At 38.8% G+C, this 25,643-nt stretch overlaps 2 protein-coding genes across 4 annotated transcripts in view; both read left to right on the top strand.

Annotated features, from left to right (window-relative positions):
- Positions 1-25,643, top strand: part of rabgap1l (RAB GTPase activating protein 1-like) — a 121,484-nt gene that overhangs the window by 33,800 nt on the left and 62,041 nt on the right. The gene's annotated exons all lie outside the window — the stretch shown is intronic.
- Positions 3,882-13,786, top strand: gpr52 (G protein-coupled receptor 52). Its single transcript, XM_053635018.1, has one exon. The coding sequence runs from the start codon at positions 8,434-8,436 to the stop codon at positions 9,544-9,546; it is 1,113 nt and encodes a 370-aa protein (XP_053490993.1). The 5' UTR covers positions 3,882-8,433; the 3' UTR covers positions 9,547-13,786.

Genomic DNA, 25,643 nt, shown 5'->3' with positions numbered 1-25,643 from the left:
TTAAGTTTAAGGGGGCAATTAGTTTTTCCACATGTGATAGGTGTTGGATAACTTTTTTTTTTTGCTTCAATTAAAAAAACAAAACAGCTTTGTTTACTCAGGTTGCATTTGTTTTATGTTGTATTTCGTTTGAATGTCTAGAACTATTTAGTGTGAGACACAAAAACAGTGTCCACAGTAAGTCTTTCACAGCATTGTATATTCTATAGTTATATACTTTATTATTATGTGAAATATCTGACATGGAGTGGACACCAGAGCAGACTGTACTTATGTTAATTTGGTAACAGTTGTATAAAGTAAGCTTATTCGCTCGTCTGCTTTCTTATGAATCCAAACATTTCTGCAGATTGCAGTTAAATATCAATTCAACCCCTGTGTGTTATTATTTATGCTGTTGGCATGGAGCCTTCCCATCCATGAAATAGGAGTTTTGTCATATTCTGTTTTTTCTCTCTGCCTGCTTAGATTTTTAGATGTCGGCACCTCTGTAGGTTGTCCATCAACTCCATGTTCTCGTGAAAAAATCGATGGCAAGAGGTGTATTTTTGACAGAAACTAATGTCTGAGCTTATTCAGAGAACAAATTGTACATTGTGTTTTCTATAGTGGAACTGATTTAATTCTTATGTATGATATTTCTTTAGTGTAATTTTTTATTATTATTGATTTTGTGTACAAAAGCTTTCAAATCTGCACAATATAGTTTTCCCATGGTATTTTGAGCAGCGTACAGTGGCATAGTAACTTATTGCCTTCTAAAGCCACATCAAATTCAAGTGCTCTCGTTACAGCTCTTGAATCGAGAAGGCATATCCTTAATGTAGCCCTGGCATTTCTGTGGGCTATGTTGTATTTGTACATGTTTAAAAAGCTAATTCTTTCATGTTGTTCTTGGAGGTGCACTCGTTCTCATGCCGAGCATGGTGACTGGTTGGAATGTTCCCACACTAAAGAACTATTGTTGACTCTGTCAGAAGCACATCGCATGTCATTATACCGACAGCTGGTATCTGATTACAAACTGAATTGATTAGGCTTATGTCTGTTTCTCTGTGGCATTCACACTTAAGTAGCCAGGTTTAGACATCTTTAGGCAGACTGATGTTTGTTAAACTCAGTTGGTATTTTGATAAAAATCTATTTGTTTTCTTGGTAGAAAAAATGCATTTTGATCAAAACCTGAATTCTTTGTTGTTATTTTTGGCTGGTTTTCCAGCCGCGACCACATACGATGGATTTTTTCCAGACCAGCACACAAATATCATGTTATGACCATTCTAACATTCTAATTGAATTAAGCTAACTTTTAGGAATCATATACAATGCCCTCCACTAATATTGGTACGCTTGGAAAATTTGAGCATAGAAGGCTTTGAAAAATTGTCTTTACTGTTTAACCTTTTGATAAAAAAAAAAATCACAAAAATGCTCTGTGAATTTGGACATCAAACAATTGCAAACAAAACACAGGTTATCAAAAAAAAACTTTGTTAAATAATTGTGTGCAACAGTTATTGGGACCCTTTTAGTCAATTCTTTTGATCTACCTTCCTTTGCCAAGCTAACAGCTCTGAGTCTTCTCCTATAATGCCTGATGAGGTTGGAGAATGCATGGCAAGGGATCGGAGACCGTTCCTTCATACATAATCTCTCCAGATCATTCAAAATTTTGAGTTTCATACTGGTGGACTCTCCTTTTCAGTTCACCCCACAAATTTTCTATGGGGTTCAAGTCAGGGGACTGGGACAGACATGGCAGGACCTTGATTTTCTGGTCAGTAAACCATTTTTGTGTTGATTTTGATGTATGTTTTGAATGACTATCCTGCTGTAAGATCCAATCATGGCCCATTTAAGCTTTCTGTCAGAGGCAGTCAGGTTTTCATTTAATATCTGCTGATATTTGATAGTCCATGATGCCATGTATCCTAACAAAATGTCCAGGTCCTCAGTCAGAAAAACAGCCCCAAAACATAAGAGCCACCACCATATATAACCTTTTCCATATGGCTACCTTACTGTGAGTGCCAAAACCACCTCTGGTGTTGATTTGCCAAAAAGCTCTATTTTGGTTTCATCTGACCATAGAACTCAATCCCATTTCCAGTAGTGTCTGGCAAACTGAAGACGCTGAAATTTGTTTTTGGATGCGAGTACATTTTTTGACCACTTGAACCATCCTCTTCACAGTGCGATGAGACAATATACACACACATTCAATTCCAGGTTGATTCATAACTTTTCCAGTTGACTGGAACTTCTTAATTATTGCCCTGATGGTGGAAATGGGCATTTTCAATGCTTCTGCTATTTTATTATTGCCACTTCCCATTTTGTGAAGTTCTGCAAGCTTTTGCTGCACATCACAGCTATATTCCTTGGTCTTACCCATTGTTATAAATGAGTAATAGAATTTGGCCTGTGTGTTACCTCATATTTTTACCCCTGTGAAACAGGAAGTCATGGTTGAACAAATTCCTGTTCCTAGTCACCTAGGTGTATTAAAAAAATTAAATTTCAATGGGAATATACTTCAAATATATTTTTCTCACATAAATTCATAGGGGTGCCAATAATTGTTCCACACCTATATTTAACAATTTTTTTTTGTTGATAAACCGATGTTTGCAATTGTTTGATATCCATGAGAGCAGAGTATTTTTGTGAATTGTTTAAGAAAAGTTCAAAAGGTTAAACAATAGACATATTTACCAAGGTTGCCAATATTAGTGAAGGTCACTGTACGTTCGATTAGTAGAAAACTTTCAAATTGGCCCCTAGGATTGCTGGAGTAAGTTTTTCATGCTTCCTCTCTTCTCCATTAACCATCTCAAATGCAAAAGCACCCTGCGTAAGGAGGTAAGCTGTGTAAATAGGCCCAGTGATTTTTCATTATGATGGTGTGATGGACTTTGCAGAGCTCGGTTGGAGGTGAGGATATTCCTGCCTGCCCTTTTGTTCTCTTGGTCTTGACCTGCCAGAGTCAATTTACTGTCGACTCTGCTGCACATAGCCTTCAGCGTTTTCCCCCCAGCCCCCATCATTGCTCTCTACAGAGTTCAGATCAGTCAAGCACATTGCTATTACATAGCCTGTAAAAAGGTGTATTGAACATTCTTATTATTCATAAAGGGATAGTGTCAAACCATGAAGGAAATTTTAAAACACCTTGATCATGGTGTATTTTCTTTACATATATAGCAGTAGTCATCACTGATGCATCAGGGAAATACAGCATGGTAATTATTGAGAGGACGGGTGACAGAGGGAAAGGGCAATAATAGAAGAGTGAAAAAAAGGATAATTGTTTTTCATATGTATTTATACCCTGGCTATCAGCTCTTGCCAGGGAGTATAAATTCCACTGTTCCAGTTTCCTAACCAAGAGCTATGGTTCCCATCGCCTCTCACATCAGCAGAAATAGCTGCCATCCAGATGAGCTGCTAAATATACGCCGCTTTATGTAACACAGGTTCTGTAACAGTGCGAGTATAATTCACTCCTTTATTAATTTAATTTGTAATATTCTCCTGCATAACCTGAAATAGTGGTATTGATATAACCATCATGAGGCCATTAATAAAAAACAGTGAGAGAGAGGCTGACAGGCTTCTGTGCTGGGTGACACTGAAGTTATTATTGGCGCTGTCTCGGCTCACTATTGATTAGGATACTGATTGAATCCTAAGTAATTGTGCCATTGGTCGTTGCAGGAATTTTAATGTATATATTTTAAGTTATTAATCAACCTGGTTTTTTTTCATGATTTTGAATTGGGATATGAGTAATGATACTTGAAAGTAAAGAATATGTATTGATGTACTCAATTCACATCATAGCGAAGAGGACCTTTGAGCTTTTATGAAGGAAAATTTGTGAATGTCTGTTACACATAACCGCAATTCTCACTGCTTGTGCTTTTGATAAGAGATTTTTAATGTTACTATGCACAAGAGTATGCCTAGATGGTTATGCGTATTCCATAAAAAGGCACGAAGCTGACATTTTCTCAACCTTTACCTCTCTGCTCACTCAGAATACTGACAAAGATGTTCTTCCATTCAGCCAAGGCTTAAAAAAGGCCTGAAACTTCTTTGTGAACATCAACGCTTTTGTTTTTAAGAAGCAGATAAAGTATGGCTTAGATTTTTTTTCTCTCTGAAATAAGATTAGATGCACTTCATCTTGTATATTGAAAGGAAAGATCATCACCTCACACATCAAGAGTAATTAGCAGATTGTTTGTTGTGTTGAAGTGCCCTTATGTTACTTATTTCAAACATATGAGTACAGAGAAGTGTATACTTGTATGAAGCTCTGAAGCATGATACAGAATTTGATTGTAGGCTTGTTTGTGCATGAAATGTCTTATTTGCCATGTGCCAAGAGGCTTCCTTTTAAACTCGCTGTTGCTGAGACAAATCGCTGGAATGCATCCAAGAGTTCATTATTATTCTTTTTTCTTTTTTTTTAAACTTCTCTTTTTGCTAAGACTGTTTGTCACCACCTTCTATTTCCATCTGCTTGTGGGATTAATTATGTAGTCCTCACCAGTCTGCTTAAGTAGATTATCGTCTTTATGGAGCATGTAATGAAATCTTTGATGGCGGATCATTTTGGTAGTTTATTTGCATTTGTCATTTTTGTGCACACTCTGGATTTATAAGACCATTTCTTTTATATGGTGGAAAGAGATTTTTTTCTCTCTCTCTCTCTCTTTTTTTTTTTTTTTTTTTCTTTTTATTGAATCATGAAAGTCAGACAAGCTCCAAATTAGGGTGAGGACACTTGAAACAAATGCCTTTATTTTTTATTGAAAATAGTGTCATTTATCTCAGGTACAGCTTCTCTCAACATGTGTGGCATCATGACTCTATAACATATCATTATATTACATTACATTTGCGAAATAACTCATTATGTTATTGATATTTCTTGATATTGACCATCACATTGTGCTTTGAGGGTCAATGATGTCACTGATAGGGACACATGAGAGGCTGACAATATGTAAACATCATTCGTTAATTTAATTTCTAGGCAGTGTAAATCACTTGGCTCTCTGGGTGGATGGAGCTTCCCTTGCCTACACTTTCACTCCCATTGCATGTGAATGGAAGCAAAGGGAGGCAAGCATTTATCAAAGAAATATCTGGTATGCATAATTAAGACATATAAAACATTTGTGTGATTGACAAAATCCTGTATTAATAATAATGCTGAATGGTTCCACATTCCCAGTGGGTAAATAAATATTTTAGATAAGGAAATCATTACTTTACAATGCTAAAGAAATAAAACACAATTTATAGATTCCATTTTGATGAATTTGAAAGCCTTACCCAGTTAATGGACATTATATGGTCTTTAAAAAAATAAATTGTTATTATATCTTAATTTTTTGTTTGCATTGCAAAAGATCAGATTACATCTGTGTTACCTGCTGGTTTACGTACCAATAACTGATGCACATTTAACAAAAAAAAAAATCCAAAGTACATAATTGAACAAAAGTGTATATATTGATTTATTTTGTACACATTGGTGTCATTGCCCTTCACCGGCTCTGTGTGTTCAGCAGCATATGAAGTGCCTGTGGGATGAGGGAGACAGTTTCTCACAAAGCTCCCCCAGTCTTCTTAGGCCAGCTGCATTCGTGGCATCTCTAGCCTCAACACCTCTTTTTACAACGCCATCCTCCTATTCTTACATGTATCTTAATGCGTCCCACATTTACTGCGCCACCAGTAATGCTGGGCTTTTCTTTTGTTTGCTAGTACAGATTTTGTATGTCTGCTTTTATGATGGCCTTATCAGAAATCCGTAATAGCATCAGCATAGGTTTAAAATGTACAGGAAACTGCATGAACTTGTAAAAGAAGGCTTGTTTGCTTTGTCAAACTGTTTTTTCAGGTTAACCACAGCGAGTATCAGTGTCTGTGGCAACCTGACCTGGATTTAAGAAGCTATTATAATAAATGCTGACTGTCTGCTGTCAAAGCCTTGAGTGGCATGAGTCAGAAAACACAAAAGATAATGTATCAAGAAGGTTGGATTGTTGGGCTGGTGACATTTTCTCATTATGTTTTCCTTTCCTTTCCCTTTTTGATGAATAATTTACATTATTTTCTTGGATGTAGTTTATATTACAAGGTACAGATCATTTGAGTGGCTGGTGCTCTGAGGCTGTCCAGCCTCATACCCATTTTGGTCAATATTCTTATAGAAATCTATTAGACCACCTTTCCAAACCACACACACAACCCCGTAATCTCTAATTTGTTCCTTTTTGTTTCACTGTGTCGACTTCTCTGTGGGAGGGTCCGAGCCAGCTAAAATGCCTGGCAACTGTAACCAAGGGGCAGGGATAGCCAGGCTTGGTCACTGCCATGTTTAAGTGATTTGTGGAAAAGAAAAAAGGGAAGAAATAACATGAGGACAGAAAGAAATTGGGACAAGGAGCTATTGGAGAAATGAGAGGGATAAACACCTTTTGAATGAGGAATCGATCATCTTGGATGTCTGTTTCAAGGAAGATCAGGGAAGAGTCAGGGAGAGAGAGAGAGGCGGACAGGCATGTTTAAGGAGTTGAAAGAGAAGCAGGACCTCAGGTGCAGCCCATAGGGAAGGCGGGGAAAGTGTGTGCATGTGAACGAGAGAGAGAGAGCGAGCCTGGCAGCAAGGGAGGGAGCGTGTGAAAAAGAGAGGCGCGAGCAAGTGAGTGAGAGAGAGAGAGAGAGAGAGAGACTGAAAGGGGAGAGGGAAGTGAAAGCCACTCACAGCATCTCTTTCCCACTGCGCCAGCGGTCCAGGGCTGCTTATCACCTCTGCGCTGCTGCTTCTCCATGTAATTGTTTTTGTTATCGGTTTTCTTGATAATCCTTGTTTTCCTGTTTACTTCATTCTTATCATCGACCTGAATTTTTCTGGTTACTTTTTCCCTTTTTGCTGAATTGAATCTTTGGGTACATACAAGAAAAGGACTTGTATCAGATTGCTGGAACCGCTGATTGAAGACAATGACAGCAGTACCATTCAGACGCTTTACCTGTATCTCAGACAGATGTTTTTTTCCCCCAGTGTCAACGTGTGTTGCTTAATGAAGTTCTACTGACAGAAAAAGGAGGAATATCAATAGGGAAACTGCCGCATATGGACTTAAGAAAAACTGACAGGTGACTGAATCCAGGCATACGTAATGATCTTTGCACACTGAAAACGGGATAACAGGATATGCAGAGATTTTGGGCACCTGGGAAAGAACCTGTTTGGAGAAATATGGAATGCCTATGTAATGGCTAGGTATCAAAACTTATCACGATACCTGAAGAGATGATTTTACCTCATGAGACCTTTTTGAAATGGTCTCTCCAAAAATATGGCCTTTTAATGTTTTTCATTTCTGTCGTATTCGTAAGGTGAAATTCAGGAAAAAGTAAGTGAATTGGTAGAAAACGGACCTAAACCGTTCTGAAATTTTGATCGTTTCCATTTTGCTCCATCTGTGGACATTAAACACTGTGGTTTTGAAACACTGTGCAGAAACAACACAAGCTGCCATAGTGTATTCTGTGTTTATCTACAGTGTGCCTAGGTTTGGATTTTGAAACAATCGAAAGGTCACAGCTGGGTCCAGGTTTCAGCCGTGAGGTCCTCTCCGCAAACGCCACATTAAAAACCTTGCACATGTATTTGTATCCAGACAAGGAATGTGCTGAATCCAATGTAACTTTCAGCTGTCCTGTATTTCTGGGATTTTGTAACAGTTACCTGAAGGTATGACTAAAGAAAACGATAGCTTTTAAACTACAGTAACGGAATTTTCCCTGTGCTTGCACGGAATTTGTCAGAATTAGGTTTAAAGATTTTTAGGTTTCCATAATTTTCTGGTATTATTTATTTGAAACCGTGTAAATCAAATATCTGCACTAATTTGCTGATAATTTTGTCTGACGAGTGCATAGGAAACTGTTATGGCTGATCCTTAATTGCGATGATCTTGACCTCAAATCCATTACCCTTGTGAGCACTGTCAAGAAAATCAGTAGATGTTGCAGCTTGTCGGAGGTGCTCTGAAAGCTGTGGTAAATGGTTCCAGTAATCAGCACTGACATGATGCTCTTTTCCAATGCGTACCATCTTCAGTCTTTTGTTTGTAAATGACAATTTCTGAACCTTTTTCAAGCATGACTGATTGGGGAAGAGACGTGGGCATTTTTTCCTCCTCTTTTGCTGGATATCTTGATTTTTGCCAGTGCTTATTTCTTTGGGACACAACTATGTGAGAAGCAGAGGTGAGATGAAAAACAAAATTAGATAGAGCTGTGCTTGCTGAAGGACATTACAGACAAAGGGCAAAAGGAGATTTGGGTGCAGTCCATCTGCATTGAGTGAAGAACCAAGGAACTTTACTTGAGTGCACCAGGACAATGAACCAGTCAGGACTAATTGAGCCTGTCACACCTGAAAACAGTAGTTTTGGTAATACGGTGAGTGTGTCCCTGAACCACTCATGTCCTCTTGGTTGGGGACAGAATGAGGGCAGGGAGACTTGCATCGTAGAGACGGCTCTCATTGTGCTGCTGACCGTGCTCATTATCGCTGGGAATTTGACTGTCATCTTTGTGTTTCATTGTGCTCCTTTGCTGCACCACTACACCACCAGCTACTTTATCCAGACTATGGCCTACGCAGACCTTCTGGTGGGGCTGAGTTGCCTGGTGCCCACTTTCTCTTTGCTGCACTACCCAGCTGGTATCCAGGAACCCCTCACATGCCAAGTGTTCAGCTACGTCATCTCAGTGTTGAAGAGTGTTTCTATGGCTTGCCTGGCCTGCATAAGTATAGATCGCTACCTGGCCATTACTAAGCCCCTCTCCTACAACCAGCTGGTGACACCTTGCCGTTTGCGTTGCTGCATCATCCTGATCTGGATCTACTCTTGCATTGTGTTCCTGCCATCCTTCTTTGGTTGGGGGAAACCAGGATACCATGGGGACATCTTTGAGTGGTGCGCTCATTTCTGGCCGACCTCTGCTCTGTTTACCGGCTTTGTTGTGTGCCTGCTGTACGCTCCAGCGGCCCTTGTGGTCTGCTTCACCTACTTTCACATCTTCCGCATCTGTCAACAGCATAATCGGGAGATCAGCGAGCGAAGGGCTCGTTTTCCCAGTCAGGAGATGGAGGCTGGTGAGGGGGGACACCATACAGGTCATGGCCCTGACAGGCGCTACGCCATGGTGCTCTTTCGCATCACAAGTGTTTTCTACATGCTCTGGCTTCCCTACATCATTTACTTTCTCCTGGAGAGCTCCCACATCTTGGACAGCCCTGCTCTGTCTTTCATCACCACCTGGTTAGCGATCAGCAATAGCTTCTGCAACTGCGTCATCTACAGTCTGTCCAACAGCGTGTTCCGGCTCGGCATGCGTAGGCTCTCGCAGACACTCTGTTCCTCCTGCTCTTTCAGCCCTTGTGCCCATGATGACAAGGACTTCAGAGAGCCAAAGCCTAGGAAGAGAGCCAACTCGTGTTCAATCTGAAGAAGTTGTCATGAGCTGCTAAATACTATATCAAGGGACTATTTCAAGGGAAGAGTTTTTATGACTTGGAAGTTTTTGAATTTGTGCAATTAATAAAATGACCGAACGGTTCACCTTGTTGGGTTAAACTAGGTCTCATCTAAACCACACACAGGTTGACTACCTGTCCTGTAAATAATAAAGCGGCATCTGCCTTGATAGTGTATATATCACCAAATGGCTGGTGGGTATAACCTGGTTGGACATTTTTTTTTGCCAAATATGCAAAGCCAGACGTAAAACGGCATCACACCACCATCACCACAAAAAAAAAAAAAAAAACAGTAAGGTGAATTAGTTTGAGCCTGGTTGTTTTTACTGATGTCTCTTTGTGGATGCTACATTGATATAGGTTAGATTTTTAGATTTTCATGAGTATATTTTTTACATTGAACTACATCTGCTACCAAAATGGCTGCTATATCAAGAGAACATTGCTTAAGAACAATGTTCAAATATGAACATTTCAGTAAATGTTTAAAGGAGTTAAAAAAACAAAAACAAAACAACAACATTTGAGGCATGTGACACGATCACAGCAAAGCTTGGCAAATTGATCTTTGTTAGTGTTCTTATTATAGCACAGCACACCTCCAATTGAGATGGGCTTAAATACAGTGACAGCAAAGACTAATATAAGGCTCCGAATTGGGATGTTTGAATTGCAAGGTCAAACAAAAGGTGAAAGCAGTCAATCCAAGCCACTGATATGCATTCCAAATGTCATCCTTTTTTAATAGAGATGCTGAGTCATTACATACACACAATATTATCAATGCCTTTAGTAGTCGTGAAATGTACCTTAGTTCCCAGTGGTGGTATATCTTGGCAGTATGTAATTAAACTTGCTCACCTGCAGTGGCTCTGTGACCCTCTGAAAACCACACAACGCCGCAAACTCAACATATTTTTTTTCTGTTTAATCAGCATAAGGTTCAGTTGAAGTGCACATTTCCTGGTATGCAAGCAAGTCATTTTGTTTGCACCTGTGATTTTCAGTACTTATATTTGTCCGTGCCTCAGATATATGAAGAATTGAACTTTGTGTAATAAATTTTTATAAAAATTACTTTTATACAGTAGGACACTTTTTTTTTTTTTTTTTTTCCCCCATAATTGTTTCATCAAGCATAACCTTGCTTGTCCTTTGCCAGCTTTTATATGTTCATAAATTTATTTTTAAATTATACTGAGGGTGCAAAATAAATAGAAAATATGGTGACATATCAACAAATATCGTTAATCACATCATTTCATATGATTTATTCTGTACATTTGTTCATTTATTTGCATTCAGATGTTTGGCTTCATTGTGTAATCTGGGAAAAAAAATCCTGTGTGATTTTGTTGTTCTTTTTTTTTTCCCCTCTCCCATATTAATTTACCCATTTCACCATCAATTTTTGTGATTTTCATGTTTTTCAGTACACAACATGTGTAAATTGAATACTTCTAAACATTCAGTTCAAGTACTCATATTCCATATTTGGACTGATTAAGGTAAACCACACATTGATTGTTAAAAGATTTCTTCCAATTTAAAAATAAGGGACTTTGTGAACTGTTAGGAAATCTCTGTGAAATGTGCTGGTGGGTGTGTATTTATTTAAGTGATATATTGACAATTCCATGAAAAACTGTTGCTGATTTCTTGTCAGTTTGCACTTGTCCTTAATTTGTGGATGAATGTCTCAAGTTGTAAAATAAATATAGTCGACTTCACTCTTTATATCACAGAGAACGACTAGCCTAGTTGATGTCTACACAAAAAGTTGATGAGACAAAAAGCACAAAACTGTGTAGTGAGTGCAATACTACATGGATGTGCATTTAAAATTTAAATATTTAAACAATAAATTATCTATCTATTTATTTATTTATTTATTTTGCAACATCCACACGGATATGATCGCTGGTAAATTGGAGTATATATATGTGTGTGTGTGTGTAGCTGTATTTGTATTGCTGTACAGCTGGTGTAGGTTATCTACTGAAATCGTATGATTATCTAGCGATGGCACATTCCATAGTGTAAGTGCAACAAAATTACTCATGTTAATTTAACTGTTTTTTTTTAATTTTGTTTTGTTTTGTTTTTTTGCTCTTGTTTTTTTTACTTCTGGGTTTTTTTTGTTAAGCAAAACAAAAAATTATACAGTATATATTTTTTTATTTTGGAGGTTTTGTGGGAAACTATGGTTTTCTGTTTCTGCCAGTAAAATAAAAGTGAACAGAGAATACTTGCCCTCCTGTGACTGGACATTATTACTTTTAAAACTCTCCACTTTGAAGAGTTTATGACCTCCGTGCCCTCACTTTTTATTCTTTCGTCCACCAAATGAATGTCAATAACAGTTGAATAACATTATCATAATTGTGCTTCTGTCAGTGAGATAATAACTTGGCATTGTGAGAATCCTAATTAGGCCTGAGACTCTGTGCTTAGGATTTCCTCCGTGCTGTAACCCCTGCACTTCTGTTTCTGCCCATCATTCAAAAATGAATGCATCTTGTTTTTCAGTTGTCCGTCATGCTTTTGTGCTGAGGCTGGTCAGATTTGACATGAACAGTGGATAGATTCTTAATGAAAAACACAACTACAAAACAGTACAATGACAAACTCGCTTATATTAAACATAGAACTTTTGAAATCAAATCTTATGCCATCGTTTTGATGCTAAAATTCATGCTAAATGAAATCTGACTCCTGATGATCTGTGCTGTGACTCTGACTCATTCAGCTCATGGTGAATTGAGCAGATGCGATCAGGTTTTAATTGTAGCGTCCATTCTCTAACTGAACCAAATTATTTTTATTTGCTATAAAAAGGCAAAACGACAGTGGGGGCGGTGCTGCAGTGGACAAGTGATGTGATCGGTGTGCGGCTGGAACACCGTCTATCGCAGTGAGCCTAACGGTGGCTGACTTTGACTGTCTGATCCCAGAACAGCTTTTCTGCTCTGCTGTCCTGACTGGCTCCTGCAAAGGTTATGGCTTCCCATCAAAAAGGAAATTAGAGCTGTGCAGTTAGAGGAAATTAAATGACTTTTTTTTTTTTTTAAATCTAATGAGCACATCAAATGTTTCCATGATCATGGGAGTCTTTTTAGACCTCAGGACCCACATGAATAAACCATGAGCGTTTTCAGTGGCCACTCACTGTATGTCTGAGGCCATGCACTGCTTCAGGCAGCATTTGACCTTACCGTGCCTACACTTTGTTATATGACTTTAAAACTGGTGAGCACTGTGCAACTACCCACTGCATTCTCGAGAAATTGCATTTCAGCAGTATGTAATAGCTTCAGGACTGGTAGTCATGTCGAAGTGTCCTGATATTTCTGTGTAGGGCCACTTAGCAGCATAGTGGAGTAAAGTGGTCTAGTTTGAGCCCCTGAAAGCCTGCTGTCCTCTGCTGACATTGAAGTTAATGTATGCCTCATCACAAGCATAGGCTTCAGATCAGTCATTAAAGATGTGCTGGTTGCAACATCGTAAAACAAACCCTGGGATAATATATATCATGCTACTTAAACGTCCAAAGACCAGACAAATGAAAAGCTAGTAATAAAAATGTGTTAACATTCACAGAGGAACTCTTAGATAATATTAGAAGTTTATCCTTGGAGTAAATCATAAGCAAGAGCCTGAATATTCACAGCAAAAATGTATCAACCACATACCATTTCTGTAGTACAAGCCAATAGAAGTAGGCTATATGCAAATAGCAATCACACTAGCGCATAATAATAATAACAAATAATGAAGTAGATATGGTGTAATGCCACTTTTTCTTTTCAATACTGTGGTTGATGCTGTAAACTTGGGTTGATATCAGCAGATATCAACAACCATACTAAATTTTTTTTCTTTAAAAATTAAATTTTTTATATATATTTTTTTTTAAATTGAAGCACTTACAAAAGACAGGAAAAAACACATGACTTGCACGAAGCTGCAGCTTCCACACCAATATAATAAAGTATAAATATCAATCCTAACAATATCATGCAATCAGGCCTCTTTATATGTCTTGAATAAAGATTATAATTCCAACCCGCATGTAAACATTCTCAATTATAATGGATTTGGGTTCAACCCAATGAGTTTGGATGCAAACCGGTGTGTTGTGAGATGGTAGAGGACATTAAAAGCCTCATATACTGCAGTTCCTCTGCTCTAATGAAGGTACATTCTATCACAATGATGGCCGCAAGTTGCAGTGTGTATATATATATATATATATATATATATATATATATATATATATATATATATATATATATATATATATATATATAAATAAAATGATGACACCACAAACAAGTGAATTGATTTATTTCTGCATAGAACGGGAGGCATTATTAAAACCCATACACCCATGTTTATATGAATATTGGTTTTATGACGAGTGGAGGTGACCTAAAAACAGGAGTGCTTTTTATAACTGAAATGTGTTTATTGATGTATTTATAATCCACAATTATATTGCTTCATGCCATTGTACTCTTGAGCTCAGATCAATAAAACCGATAGATGAGCACATGTGGTGAGACAGTATTGCATTGTTTGTGTTGCATAATTACTGAACCAGTCATTTTGAACCATAAAAAATATTACGATCGATCCAGGATGTTTTTGTAAACTCTGCCTCATCAATCAATTGCTGCAGTACATATTTCCAACTGCAGAAAATTCTATAGTGCTCTTATTCTTATGTTTAATTTAGTAGTACATTTCCTTATTTTGAATTGGTTTCATTTAAAACCAGTTTTACACTGGGCAGATTTATATATATATACTGGATCAATCATAATCAGTAAAAAAAAAAAAAAAAAAGGTTCCTATTAAGACATATATAGGATGTCAGGCTCTCTTCTGCCTAAAGGTTGCTTGTATTTTGCTGCTGTTCATTGCTTCAGAGTTAGAATATTGCCGCTTGGCTTGACTCTGGCTGACAAGTCTGTGACAATTATTTGGTTAAAAAGGCGACGTCGCTTCAGTCTGGTTTACTGGCTTTGACATTCGTTTTGTCAGGAGCTCAGCATGGCAGCTCTCTGCGGGAAGCCATCTCTGCTGTAGCTCTTGCACCTCATTTCAAAACAAAAAAGAAAGTCAGAAATGAGTATGGACGAGTTGAGCTGAGGATGCCTTGCCATGTTGCACTTGTGTTGGTCCCATTAAAGTATTTTTAGACCACACTTTGTCCATGTCATTGCTCAGACCTTTATTGTTTTCCTTAGAAGGCCACATATAGCAGCCACCCGGAGTTGGGAAAAACTGTTGTGTTTATGCAACTTTCCATTGTATGTGCCGGGTTAATGGGGCATAGATTCCATATGGCACCTGATTAGTTATTAACCATATTAATGCAGTTTAATGGGTAAAAGAGTGTACTGTAGTTCTTATTACAGTCAATTTCAGAATTATTTGCACATTTTATAGAAATAAGCATAGTGCGAGTTGTGATATGAGCGTAAATATATGGGGTAGATGTATGTTTATTTTAACACCATGACATTGTTTTTTAAAAAAAAAGTCCACACTTGCTGAGGGATCTTGTGCTCTCCTCCATGCAGAAAGTTTCATCCTTTATAGTCTAAGGTTTGCACATGTAGAGTCCCTCTGTAACTCATATTGAGAAAGCCAGATCCTCATGTTTTGTGGTCCAACAACCATGTGTGTGTTGGTTTGGATATATGTGTGAATTAGGGATGTAACCAAATACAAATCCATTATTCGGAATGAAAAGATAATGTGTTCTAATCAAATCTATACCAAGCAGCCATAACATTAAATCCACTTGCCTAATATTGTGCACGTCCCCCTTGTGCCACCAAAACAGTGCTGACCCATTGAGGCATGGACTCCACAAGACCTCTGAGGTGTGCTGTGGTATCTGGCATGTTGGCATCAGATCATTTAAGTCCTGTAAGTTGCGAGGTGGAGCCTCTATGTATCAGACTTATTTGTCCAGCAGATGCCACAGATGCTCGATCTGATTGAGATTTGGGGAATTTGGAGGCCAAGTCAACACCTTTCATCATGTTCATCAAATCATTCCTGAACAATTTTCGCAATGTGGCAGGCCACATTATCCTTCTGAAAAAGGCCACTCTTTACCGTTGCCATGAAAGGGTGGTACTTAGCCTGCAACAATGTTTAGATAGGTGGTATGTGTCAAAGTAAAATCCACATGAAGGCAAGGAGCCAAGGTTTCCCATCACACTGCCTCTGCTGGCTTGCCTTCTTCCTGGTGCTATCTCTTGCACAGGGAAGCAGCGAACATGCACCCAGCCATCCACATGATGTAACAGAAAACGTGATTCATCAGACCAGGCCACCTCCTTCCATTGCTCCATGGTCCAGTTCTGATGCTCACATGCCCATTGTAGGCACTTTCGGCAGTGGACAGGGGTCAACATGGGCACTCTGACCGGTCTGTGGAAATGCAGCAACATATGCAGCATGCTGCAGTGCACTGTGTTCTGACACCTTTCTATCATAGCCAGCATGAACTTTTTGAGCAGTTTGGCTACAGTAGCTCTTTTGTGGGATCGGACCAGACAGGCTAGCTTTCACTCACCTTGCTTATCAATGAGCCATGACCCTGTTGTCAGTTCTCCAGTTGTCCTTCCTTGGACCACTTTTGGTAGATACTAACCACTGCATACTGGGAACACCACACAAGACCTGCTGTTTTGGAGATGCTCTGACCCAGTTGTCCACCATCACAATTTGCCCCTTCTCAAATTCGCTCAGATCCTTTTGCTTGCCCATTTTCCCTGCTTCCATCACATCAACTTTTAGAACTAACTGTTCACTTGCCGCCTAATATATACCACCCCTTGACAGGTGCCATTGTAATGAGATTATCAATGTTATTCACTTTACCTCTCAGTGGAATTAATGAGCATGAGGTTTTCACTTTAATGTGGACTCGAGTGAGTGGTCAGATATGAAGCTTGCAGGACATATGGATTGACATAAACATACATCTTCCATTCATTCACCTGTTGTAACTTCCTATATATATATATATATATATATATATATATATATATATATATATATATATATATATATATATATATATATATATATATATAATTTTAAATAGTCACTGGGTTTAAGTCTGGATAAAGATACATATATGTAAGGCACTAAATGGATACAGATAGTGGCATTGTGGTACACTCCTATTGTGTATGCTCATGTCTTTCCTTTCTGGCAAAAGTGTTCAGATTGTGAGTGAATTGAATGGTCAAATATTTTTTATGTGCTTGGCTGTGCTTGATGGTATTTTTAACTGTTCTATTTATTTTATATCCATTACCTGGCTTGTCCAACCATTTGTTCTCTCTCACTTTAAAAAAAAAAAAAAATTAATAATTGTTCCTGTCTGGTTTTGGTTTCCTACTTTTACGTGTGCATTTTCATATTTGTACCCCAAAGAAACACAAGAGTTTTTGGATAGTGAGCAAAAATATGGATGACAATGTTTGCATTTACTTTAAATGTTACATTTGGACCTTTGCTAAATTTACTTTTGAGAGAAAATGCTATTCTTTTATTTTTGTGTCCATTTTCTTGTAAGGCTAACTGTATATTAACATGGAAATTACTTAGTCTTCAAAGCCAGCTAACTTTTGGATTTTGTTTCATGTTACTCACACTCCAATAGGCGAGATACTAGACATTTGTTCTCCCTGCCAGTTTTTCATCCATATGTATGAACGCGACCAGGAAAAGCTTACAGTCCAAGCTGGTGAATATTTATGAAAATCCTCTTCATGCTGTATTATGAATTCCGTTTAATATTAATCTGTGCTGTCGTACCACTCCAGAAGAAGTTCTGCTTCTTGAAAAGGCACTTGAGGCAGAGCAGGAAGAACACCTGTCCCTCTCAGAGCAAAACGAGTTGAGGCTTGCATGCTAAGCAAAGCCAGAGCTGCTCTCTTTATTCACAGTGTTAATTCCCCTAGTGTCTTCAGGCTTAATGGTCATTGCTAATTACCGCCCTTAGTATCTTGCTCATGCATTTTGTATAGGATACCGATGGCCAGCAGTGTGGTTTCTGATTTGTTTTAAGGATAGCCCAGTTTATCACTCAACCTGAGCAGCTAGCACACTGCAATCCAACGTAGTGATGCTAATCGTTTACTTTTATTTTGTGTAGACCACAGCTTCCTAACCCTGACCCTGAAGTACATCCTGCTCTGCACATTTTAGTCTTTTCCTGTTTTAACCCATATACGTCACCACAGGAACGGCTATTAATTAGCCAATTCGTTAATTCATGTGTGTTCTACAGGTAGTACTCCAGGACCAGGATTAGGAACCCTGAGTAAACTAGTGTACCCTTGTTTGGAAACATTGCTTTGTTCTCATTTCAATGGAAGCTGTTCACCAGAGAGAAATTATTTTTTATAAATTTGCCATGCATTATTCAAGTCTGCTTGTTTATCTGACATGAGCCTAAGAAGTGAAGGGAAACCCTTTTTCTTTTTCTTTTTCTTTTTTTTTTTCTTCTTTTTTTTGGTAACTGGCTTCTTCTGTTAGAGGTCATGGTTGTGGGCCAGGGCTCACGATAGTCCCTCAGATATGTGCCACAAATCTGCCACTCGCAAAAATCAGCAAACCTCAGCAAATAGAAGTTTTTTTTTGCATACTCATCTTTTAACCATCTTACTTCTGTATTATTCTGATCTCAGACAAGCCATTCATCTTCTCATCATAATGTAGGACTCTAGTTGTGAGGGCCTTTCTGAATGAAAGTCCTGCTTTTGCCCCCAGTGTCTGGTATTTCGCTGAACTTTATCCACCAGTGTGGCTTGCGATAATACAACCATGACCTGATCCAGCCTGCTCCCTGCAGGCTATCTTCTTGGCCAGCAGTCTGCTGCCATTTACACCTAGTGAATACTGATCACATTATGGACGTAAATTAATTAAATTGAAAATGAGTGTGCTGTCTTGCTGGGCATCAAGCGGTGTTGGCTATATTCATCAAATCTCAAAATCAGTTTTTACTCTAATACCCCCCTTTACCCCCAGAAGCAATATTCCAGTATACCAGCTGCGAATAGTTGGCAGACAAGTGCATTGAAGCTTACGACACAACCTGACCAACTCCTGAAAAGTGGGGCGATTACCACTTTGCTCTGACAATCTTGTGCTTCTGAATCAGAACCTGTAAGTGTGTTTAATTATTTTATGAAGTATCTGCTATTGAATGTTCAAAGTCTTTTGTTGTGGCTCAGTTGTAGACCTCTGCTAACGTGCTAGTTAAAGTTTGCTAAGTTGCCTTGGGGGTTAGTGTTTGTTTGTATGTTGGTGTTCTGACTGAGATGTTGATTGTAGCTGCTGTTGTGATTGTATCTTGAAACGGTTTATATCGAATCACAAGAATCCTTGCTGCCAATGCATAGTTAGTCCCGCCAGCAGGGTCGGAATTTACATCGTATATGAAAGCTAAGAGAGTTACAAAATAAAAACTTAGCACTGTGAAACGTTCTGTTCAAGTCGTGTTTGCAAAGTTGGTTCCGCTTGATCATCCGCATTTTCTGAATCTGTCTCTGGCTCGAACTGATATGGTAAAACCGACGACATGTTGCTCAGGAGCTTAGAATTGCTTTAGAAACCTAAAGCCGAGGGGCGTTACATTTCCGTCACATGCAAGACTTTTGGCCAATCACAGCGCAATGGGTCAGCTGGCCAATCAGAGCACTCTGGGCTTTTCGGAAAGAGGGACTTTAAAGAAATCGAGCGCTTTAGACAACCTGGGAATAGAGGTACTGCAATAATGTACGTTATTTGACAAATAAAGTATTTTTTGAACATTAAAGTATGTTATCCTATTTTATTACACCCAGTAAACATAATCATGATAAAATTCTTCATGATCATGATATGACCCCTTTAAGACTGAGTAGATGACGTTGTCTTGGGTTATAGTTCAGGTGGAAGTCCCGCCTCATGACATAAGTCGCGTCTGCCGGTCAGTTCTGACTGGGGTGATGGAATATTGCTTCTGAGGGACTTGAATTATGACTTGTCACCAAAGTTCTTAGCTTCCTAAAAGGTTCTAGTTGGATACCTCTCTGATTGAGTGAAATGTTAATGGTGGCTCAGCACTTAAAGGGATAGTTCACCCAAAAATTTTAATTCTGTCATCAGTTACTCGACCTCATGTGGTTTCAAACCCATAAGACTTTCGTTCATCTTCGGAACACAAATGAAGACATTTTTTATGAAACCTGGGAGAGTTCTGTCCCTCCATTTACAGTCAAAGTAACCAAAACTTTCAAGTTCCAAAACATTCATAAAGGCATCGTAAAAGTAATCCATGACAGCGGAAGTTTTGGGTGAACTATTGCTTTAATGATTTAGGTCACCATTTGGAAGACTGAGCAGGGTACATGTCCTTCACTTGCTCCGCTCAATTGGCAGCTTTGTATAAAAGCTGCTGAAACGTGTGCATGATATGGAAGCACAGCCTAGTGCAATTTATCATAAGCAATCCATACCTTCAGCTCAAAAAATATGTAGTAAATCTGGAAGTGTATTAGGGAGAAGAGCTCTTTTGCCCCAGCAAACCCCCTCCCCCATATTAAGTATTGACTTTGATTTTAGTAGCATTTTTGGAGCTTTGAATTTGAGACTCTTGGTTTGGTCTTGAAGAAGTTGGCTTACTTGAGACTTGACTTTGACTCCAAGGTAAGTCACTTAACAACAGTGATTCATAGCGACTACTATTTACCTGTTCAATAAATATAGGATGCTATGGTGTGGGCATGTGACTTTATACTCTCATAAGATAATTGCCTGCACTCTGTAGTGTGCATTATTAGCGCCACAAAATGGCTTTCTGATTATGATTATGATGATTATCTGCTATTAGTGGGTCCCATTTTACTGACAGGAATTGATACTGATAGGAACAGAGAGCATCAGTCTGTTTTAGCCAGTCACCAGACTTGCCACACACTGTTCAGTGGGTTATGAATTTCCCCAAATACAGCTGTAGATTTAATGTGTTTACTGAATGAAAACCAAGGTCAGGATTTACATATGGCATTGGAACCAAAATGCTCTGCTCTGCATTTCTATTTTTGTCATTTGAATATGAATATTAATAATGCCTTGTTGGGAATTCTCATAGGATTCTTAACAAATCTATGTAGGTGAGAGAGGGACTGAGAAAATGTAGTGATTTCTTTTTACATCGTCATGGAAACAAAAAGGCAGATTTGCCTCCCTGGTGTTCTACTTCTGATCACTGGTAATTATTTATGATTGTTAAGCTCTGAAGCAGTTACCCCTTGGACAAAACTGTGTGTGTGTGTGTTTTGCGCATGTGTCCTCAAGCCTATTTTGCCATTCTCCAGCAGCTGTGAGTCATCTGAATCCCTCCCCATTGTTTTCTGTGAAAAACGCTATGGAGGGATCGTGTGACCCTAAGCCTGAAATAGCAGCACGATGGAATAACCAGCTAAAGTAATTAGTGGCTGAACAAACAGGTTATGAACAGACACAGAGGAGGGGAGGAGGTGTGTTTAAGGGGGTGTTCAGGTGAAAGTGAATCACTTGTCCTTGCGGAATTCTTGCATTTCTCTTGAATTTCCCACCGGATCTCACACTGCAGATCACATACCGTTTTTGAAAGACTTGTTGTCAATGGCTTTTTGAAGTCCATCTTGGTTTTTGAAGCTTTAACATGTTAGCGCGGGATCAGGTGCAGCACTAATGACCCTGATGATAAGGCGCTCTGCGAGAGCTTACAAGCCAGAGCAGGCCTCTTTCTGCCCGTTCAAGCTCTCTTTCTTTCTATCTATCTCTCTCTCTCTCTCTGCCTTTGGTATCACCATCCGCACACCCCTTTTCTTCCTTTATTTCTCAAACTTTTTCTCTATCTGTCTTACTGTCTATCTCTGTATTTCTGATTTTTTTTTGGTTTGGTCTTTCTGTCTTTGTCTTTCTGTCTCTTCTCTGACTGTCTCTGTATTTCTCTCTCTCTCTCTCTATTTGTCTCTTCTCTTTTTGTTTTTCTGTCACTTTCTCTCTCCCCCTATCTGTCTCCCTGTATTTCTCTGTGTGTCTTTGTCTATTTCTGTTTCTTTCTCCCTTCTGTCTTGCTCTCTCATGTTCTCTCTCTCTCTCTCTCTCTCTCTCTCTCTCGCTCTCTGTCTTAGTCTCTCATTCTCTGTCTTTCTCTAACGTTCTCTCTCTCTCTCTCTCGCTCTCTGTCTTAGTCTCTCATTCTCTGTCTTTCTCTAACGTTCTCTCTCTCTCTCCAGCTGCTGTCATGTTCTGTGTTACTGTGAACAGACTCGACTGTGCTCTTGTGTGGCATTTGTAAATGCCTTCACTTTCTGTGCATTTCTCCTCATCCACATCTTCGTGTTATGAGAGAAGACAGGCCTGCCAGTGCAGTGGCTTCAGCTCTCAGACAGCTGGAGACGAAGATGCTGTGCAACTCTAATGCACATGCACGAGATGCACAGTTTAAAGCTCCTGTCAACTTATTTTCTTCATGGGCTCCTTACTGTTCTCCAGAGTTTCTGTAGTGAACTTCTCACTGCAAAAGAAAAGATACTCTTTTTTTTTTTTTTTAAGTCAGAAATGTCATAATTTCTTTTTTCTTTCTACCATTTCTTGTGGTCTCTTTGAGTTGGGCAGGCGAAGGTGTCATCAGGTAAAACTGTATATGACTCACGGACATGGTGGCATAGTGGTTAGAACGTTTGCCTTACACGTAGAGCGTTGAAGGTTCGATTCCCACCGCGGCCCTGTGTGTGCGGAGTTTCCCGTGCTTCGGGGGTTTCGCTCCGGGTACTCCGGTTTCCTCCCCCAGTCCAAAGACATGCATTGTAGGCTGATTGGCATGTCCAAAAGCAATCAATTAATCCAAAGGGAAGCTGCGGTGTTGCACAGCTGTCAGGGGTGTGCTTGTCCATTTTCAAGAAGTATAAATGTTTCCATGTCCTTTTCATAGACCCCCCAAGTATTAGCTACCATATGCATATAATATCCAAGTTTACGAAGTTAAATTGCATCTATACACGGAGGTTTTGTTACTGCCGGCACTCACTGGAAGACTACTACCCATCATTGCTTGAGAACTACAGCAAACAACTCAAATAGCTCAAAATACACAGCACATTTTTTTTTTCGTGGTGACAGTCGCTGCGTCCCAATGCTATAAATAACCCTTCAAAGGGCATTTTGAAGGGAGAGTAATCAAGCTAGTCATGCTATAAGATTGCTTCAAACTGAATTTCCAATAAAAATGACTTAAAAATTGACTTACAAGTGGCCATTACTTTTGAGACTTGACTTGGACTCCACCTCAAAGACTCTCTTTGTTCCATATGAGTCCTGAAAAGAGAGAGTGCAACTGATTCAGCCAAATTATAGTAGCTGGTGTTTTTCCAGGGATTCATTTCACACAGCGATGACACCCAACAAGGATAAGCAGGTCACTGAGGACAATGAAAGATCACTCTGCTGTTTACAGATTAGCCTAGCCGCCTCACACCACAGTATAATCTGTCAGAAACCGGCATAAGGACCCATCTTCCCCTTTCCTGACTCCTCACTTCTTTGCAATCATCTCTGTGGATTCTGCCAGATGGGTCATGTTGTATACCACTTGACCTACATTGTGCTCTTTGCTGTTCGATCCTTCGTTTTCCCCCCAGTAGGTAGGAAGCAGTTCCTTTTATTTGTTCATTTTTCTGTGTGTGTCTGTTCTGTGTACTTGAGTACACACATGTTGAGGTTCATGTTAGTGAGAAGGATTTCACTTTGCCACTTAGACAGGTATAGTGATCTTATCTGGTCTTCATTTACAATTTACACAGCCTTCACTCTCTTAGACTCATGTAACTATGGCAACCCCGTGTAGCTCTCCAGGCTCTCAAGGGTTGATTAGTTTATTAAGTTTAAAAATAATATGCAATTAAAGTACTGCTTACTGAACATCTGCTCTTGTACCTCATGCAGTTATTTACTTGAACAGCTCTTCCCTTAGGGTTCTCCTAATAACTCCAACAAATTCAACATTTCCTTAGAGAGAGAGAGAAAGAGAGAGAAGGTGAGAACACATTGTTTCTGGGTGATTACAGGGCACTGATGGTGAGATCTGATGACAGATAAACATATTAGACCTGGATGGATGTTTGTCCTTCTACAAAGAGCCTCCATACTGGCAATCTTAGTTCAAACTGTGAAATGGATGTAGTACGGACATGTGCCTAAAAAACAAATACAGAACAAAAATGTTAAGATGTCACAATTTCATTTTAAGTGCTGTGGCAAGGTATCCATATAAAAGTACTCATCATACTGGGAGGGGAAAAAGTTCTAATCTCTGATGGCAAGAAACAAATGCGATAGTGCACCTTTGTTGCCTCTTGATTCTCTTGTATGTCTACGTAGTGCTTTGATGTACTCATAAAAACTAAATAAAGCTTTTCCCAAGTGTCCTTTCAGTTGAGTCCCTTAACAAGCTCAAGTGTAAAGCAATGTACCAACACCATAATTATCATCTAATAGTCATGCTCAAACATGCAGCTTTGATGTAGCCTTTTATGCTGAGACCTGTTTCACGCTACTGCTTATAATAATTAAAGGATTACTCCTGCGTGTTTAAAAAAAAAAAAAAAAAATCCTAATCTTGATTTACTGCATCTGTAGTGTATTTGGGATTTAAACTGACCGAATTTAAGCACATTTCCAAACCTTCAACCTTCAAGTATGTTGCATAGGGCTTCGGATTTTAACATTGGTGTATGTTGATACGAGTTATCACTCTGAAATATGCCAAAAGCGTCTTCCCCACACACACACACACCCCCACACACACACACCCCAAAAAAAACTGTCGAAATATGAATCTGGAATGATTGCCAGTTGCGTAGGTGTCGTATGTTTATTATACTCTTTTGTACTACATGAAACACTGAACATCTTTGTCTTTGTCTGCCAATCGCTTGTACATTGCCTCTGCAGCCTGCATCAAATTAACCATTTCATACATAAATTATTTATAATTGTGTATTTTATATATGAATTTTGACTTGTAATTTTTGATGTGTATATAAATTTGACTATTAAAAAAAGTATATTTGTCCACTTGTGGGAATATTGCGAGTAAAAAAGGATAAAATATTATACCAGAAAAAATTCCTGTGCGTTTATAAACAAAACCTTTCAGGTCATTCAAATAATTATTGATGACCACAATTACAGAAATATAAATTTTGAGTAAATTGTTGCAATATTTTTGACATGTGCAAAATGTGTGCAGTTTAGTTGTATGATGCAGCTGATTTCAGAGTTTATTGGAGTCGGGCACAAAAATAGTTTTTGCTTAATTTAGGATTTTGTGTAGAAAGCTTGTAAAGATACTATAGATAATAGTCCAGAGTGCAACAGTAATCAGGATAATGGTTTATGTAAAATTACAGTAATTGTCTCAAGTGATTTGGACATGAATTGACTATCCACAAGTGTGGATACTATGCATGAAAGGGTTCCAATGCATGCTTTCTAAGACCTGTTGTCCATACGAAACAAATCATCATGCTACACAGCACTGGCTATTACACTGCATTGACAGCATGCTGACAGATGAGTTTCCAACCTGTCCAGGTGAGCAGCTGCTGTAGACCTGGGAGACTTCTCAGAAACCTCTGAAACAGCCAGCAGCCAGTGCGGTCCTCCCGCTTTTTAATTAACCATGTGACCTGTTCTTCACGTCTGATATATTTGTGATCATGGTGTAGAAAGGTAAATTTGAAGGTTGAAAAGTAGATTTGTTGTTAATACTTTTGTAAGCGTTTGATTGGATGAGTGTTCATATCACAATGTTTATTTATGGATGGAAGATTTCATCTAAGCAGCTGTTTCATAGCCATGCTAAAACAATCATCATGAGAGTTCCTGAAGGAAAGGAGAGGAGTAGGAACGCCTGTCCTGCCACTAATTGTGACCTGGCTTGTACTGATTTGCCGTGTTGAAAGCAATAGAGATTTGCTGTGTAGCGATTTAA

This window comes from Ictalurus furcatus, chromosome 10 (genome assembly GCF_023375685.1).
Source record: "Ictalurus furcatus strain D&B chromosome 10, Billie_1.0, whole genome shotgun sequence".
NCBI lineage: Eukaryota > Metazoa > Chordata > Actinopteri > Siluriformes > Ictaluridae > Ictalurus > Ictalurus furcatus.
Note: the sequence above shows the minus strand (reverse complement) of the source record. Positions and strands in the feature narration are given on the sequence as shown.

Coding starts and splice junctions, on each gene's coding strand:
- gpr52 (XM_053635018.1), top strand. CDS start 8,434: ATGAACCAGTCAGGACTAATTGAGCCTGTCACACCTGAAAACAGTAGT.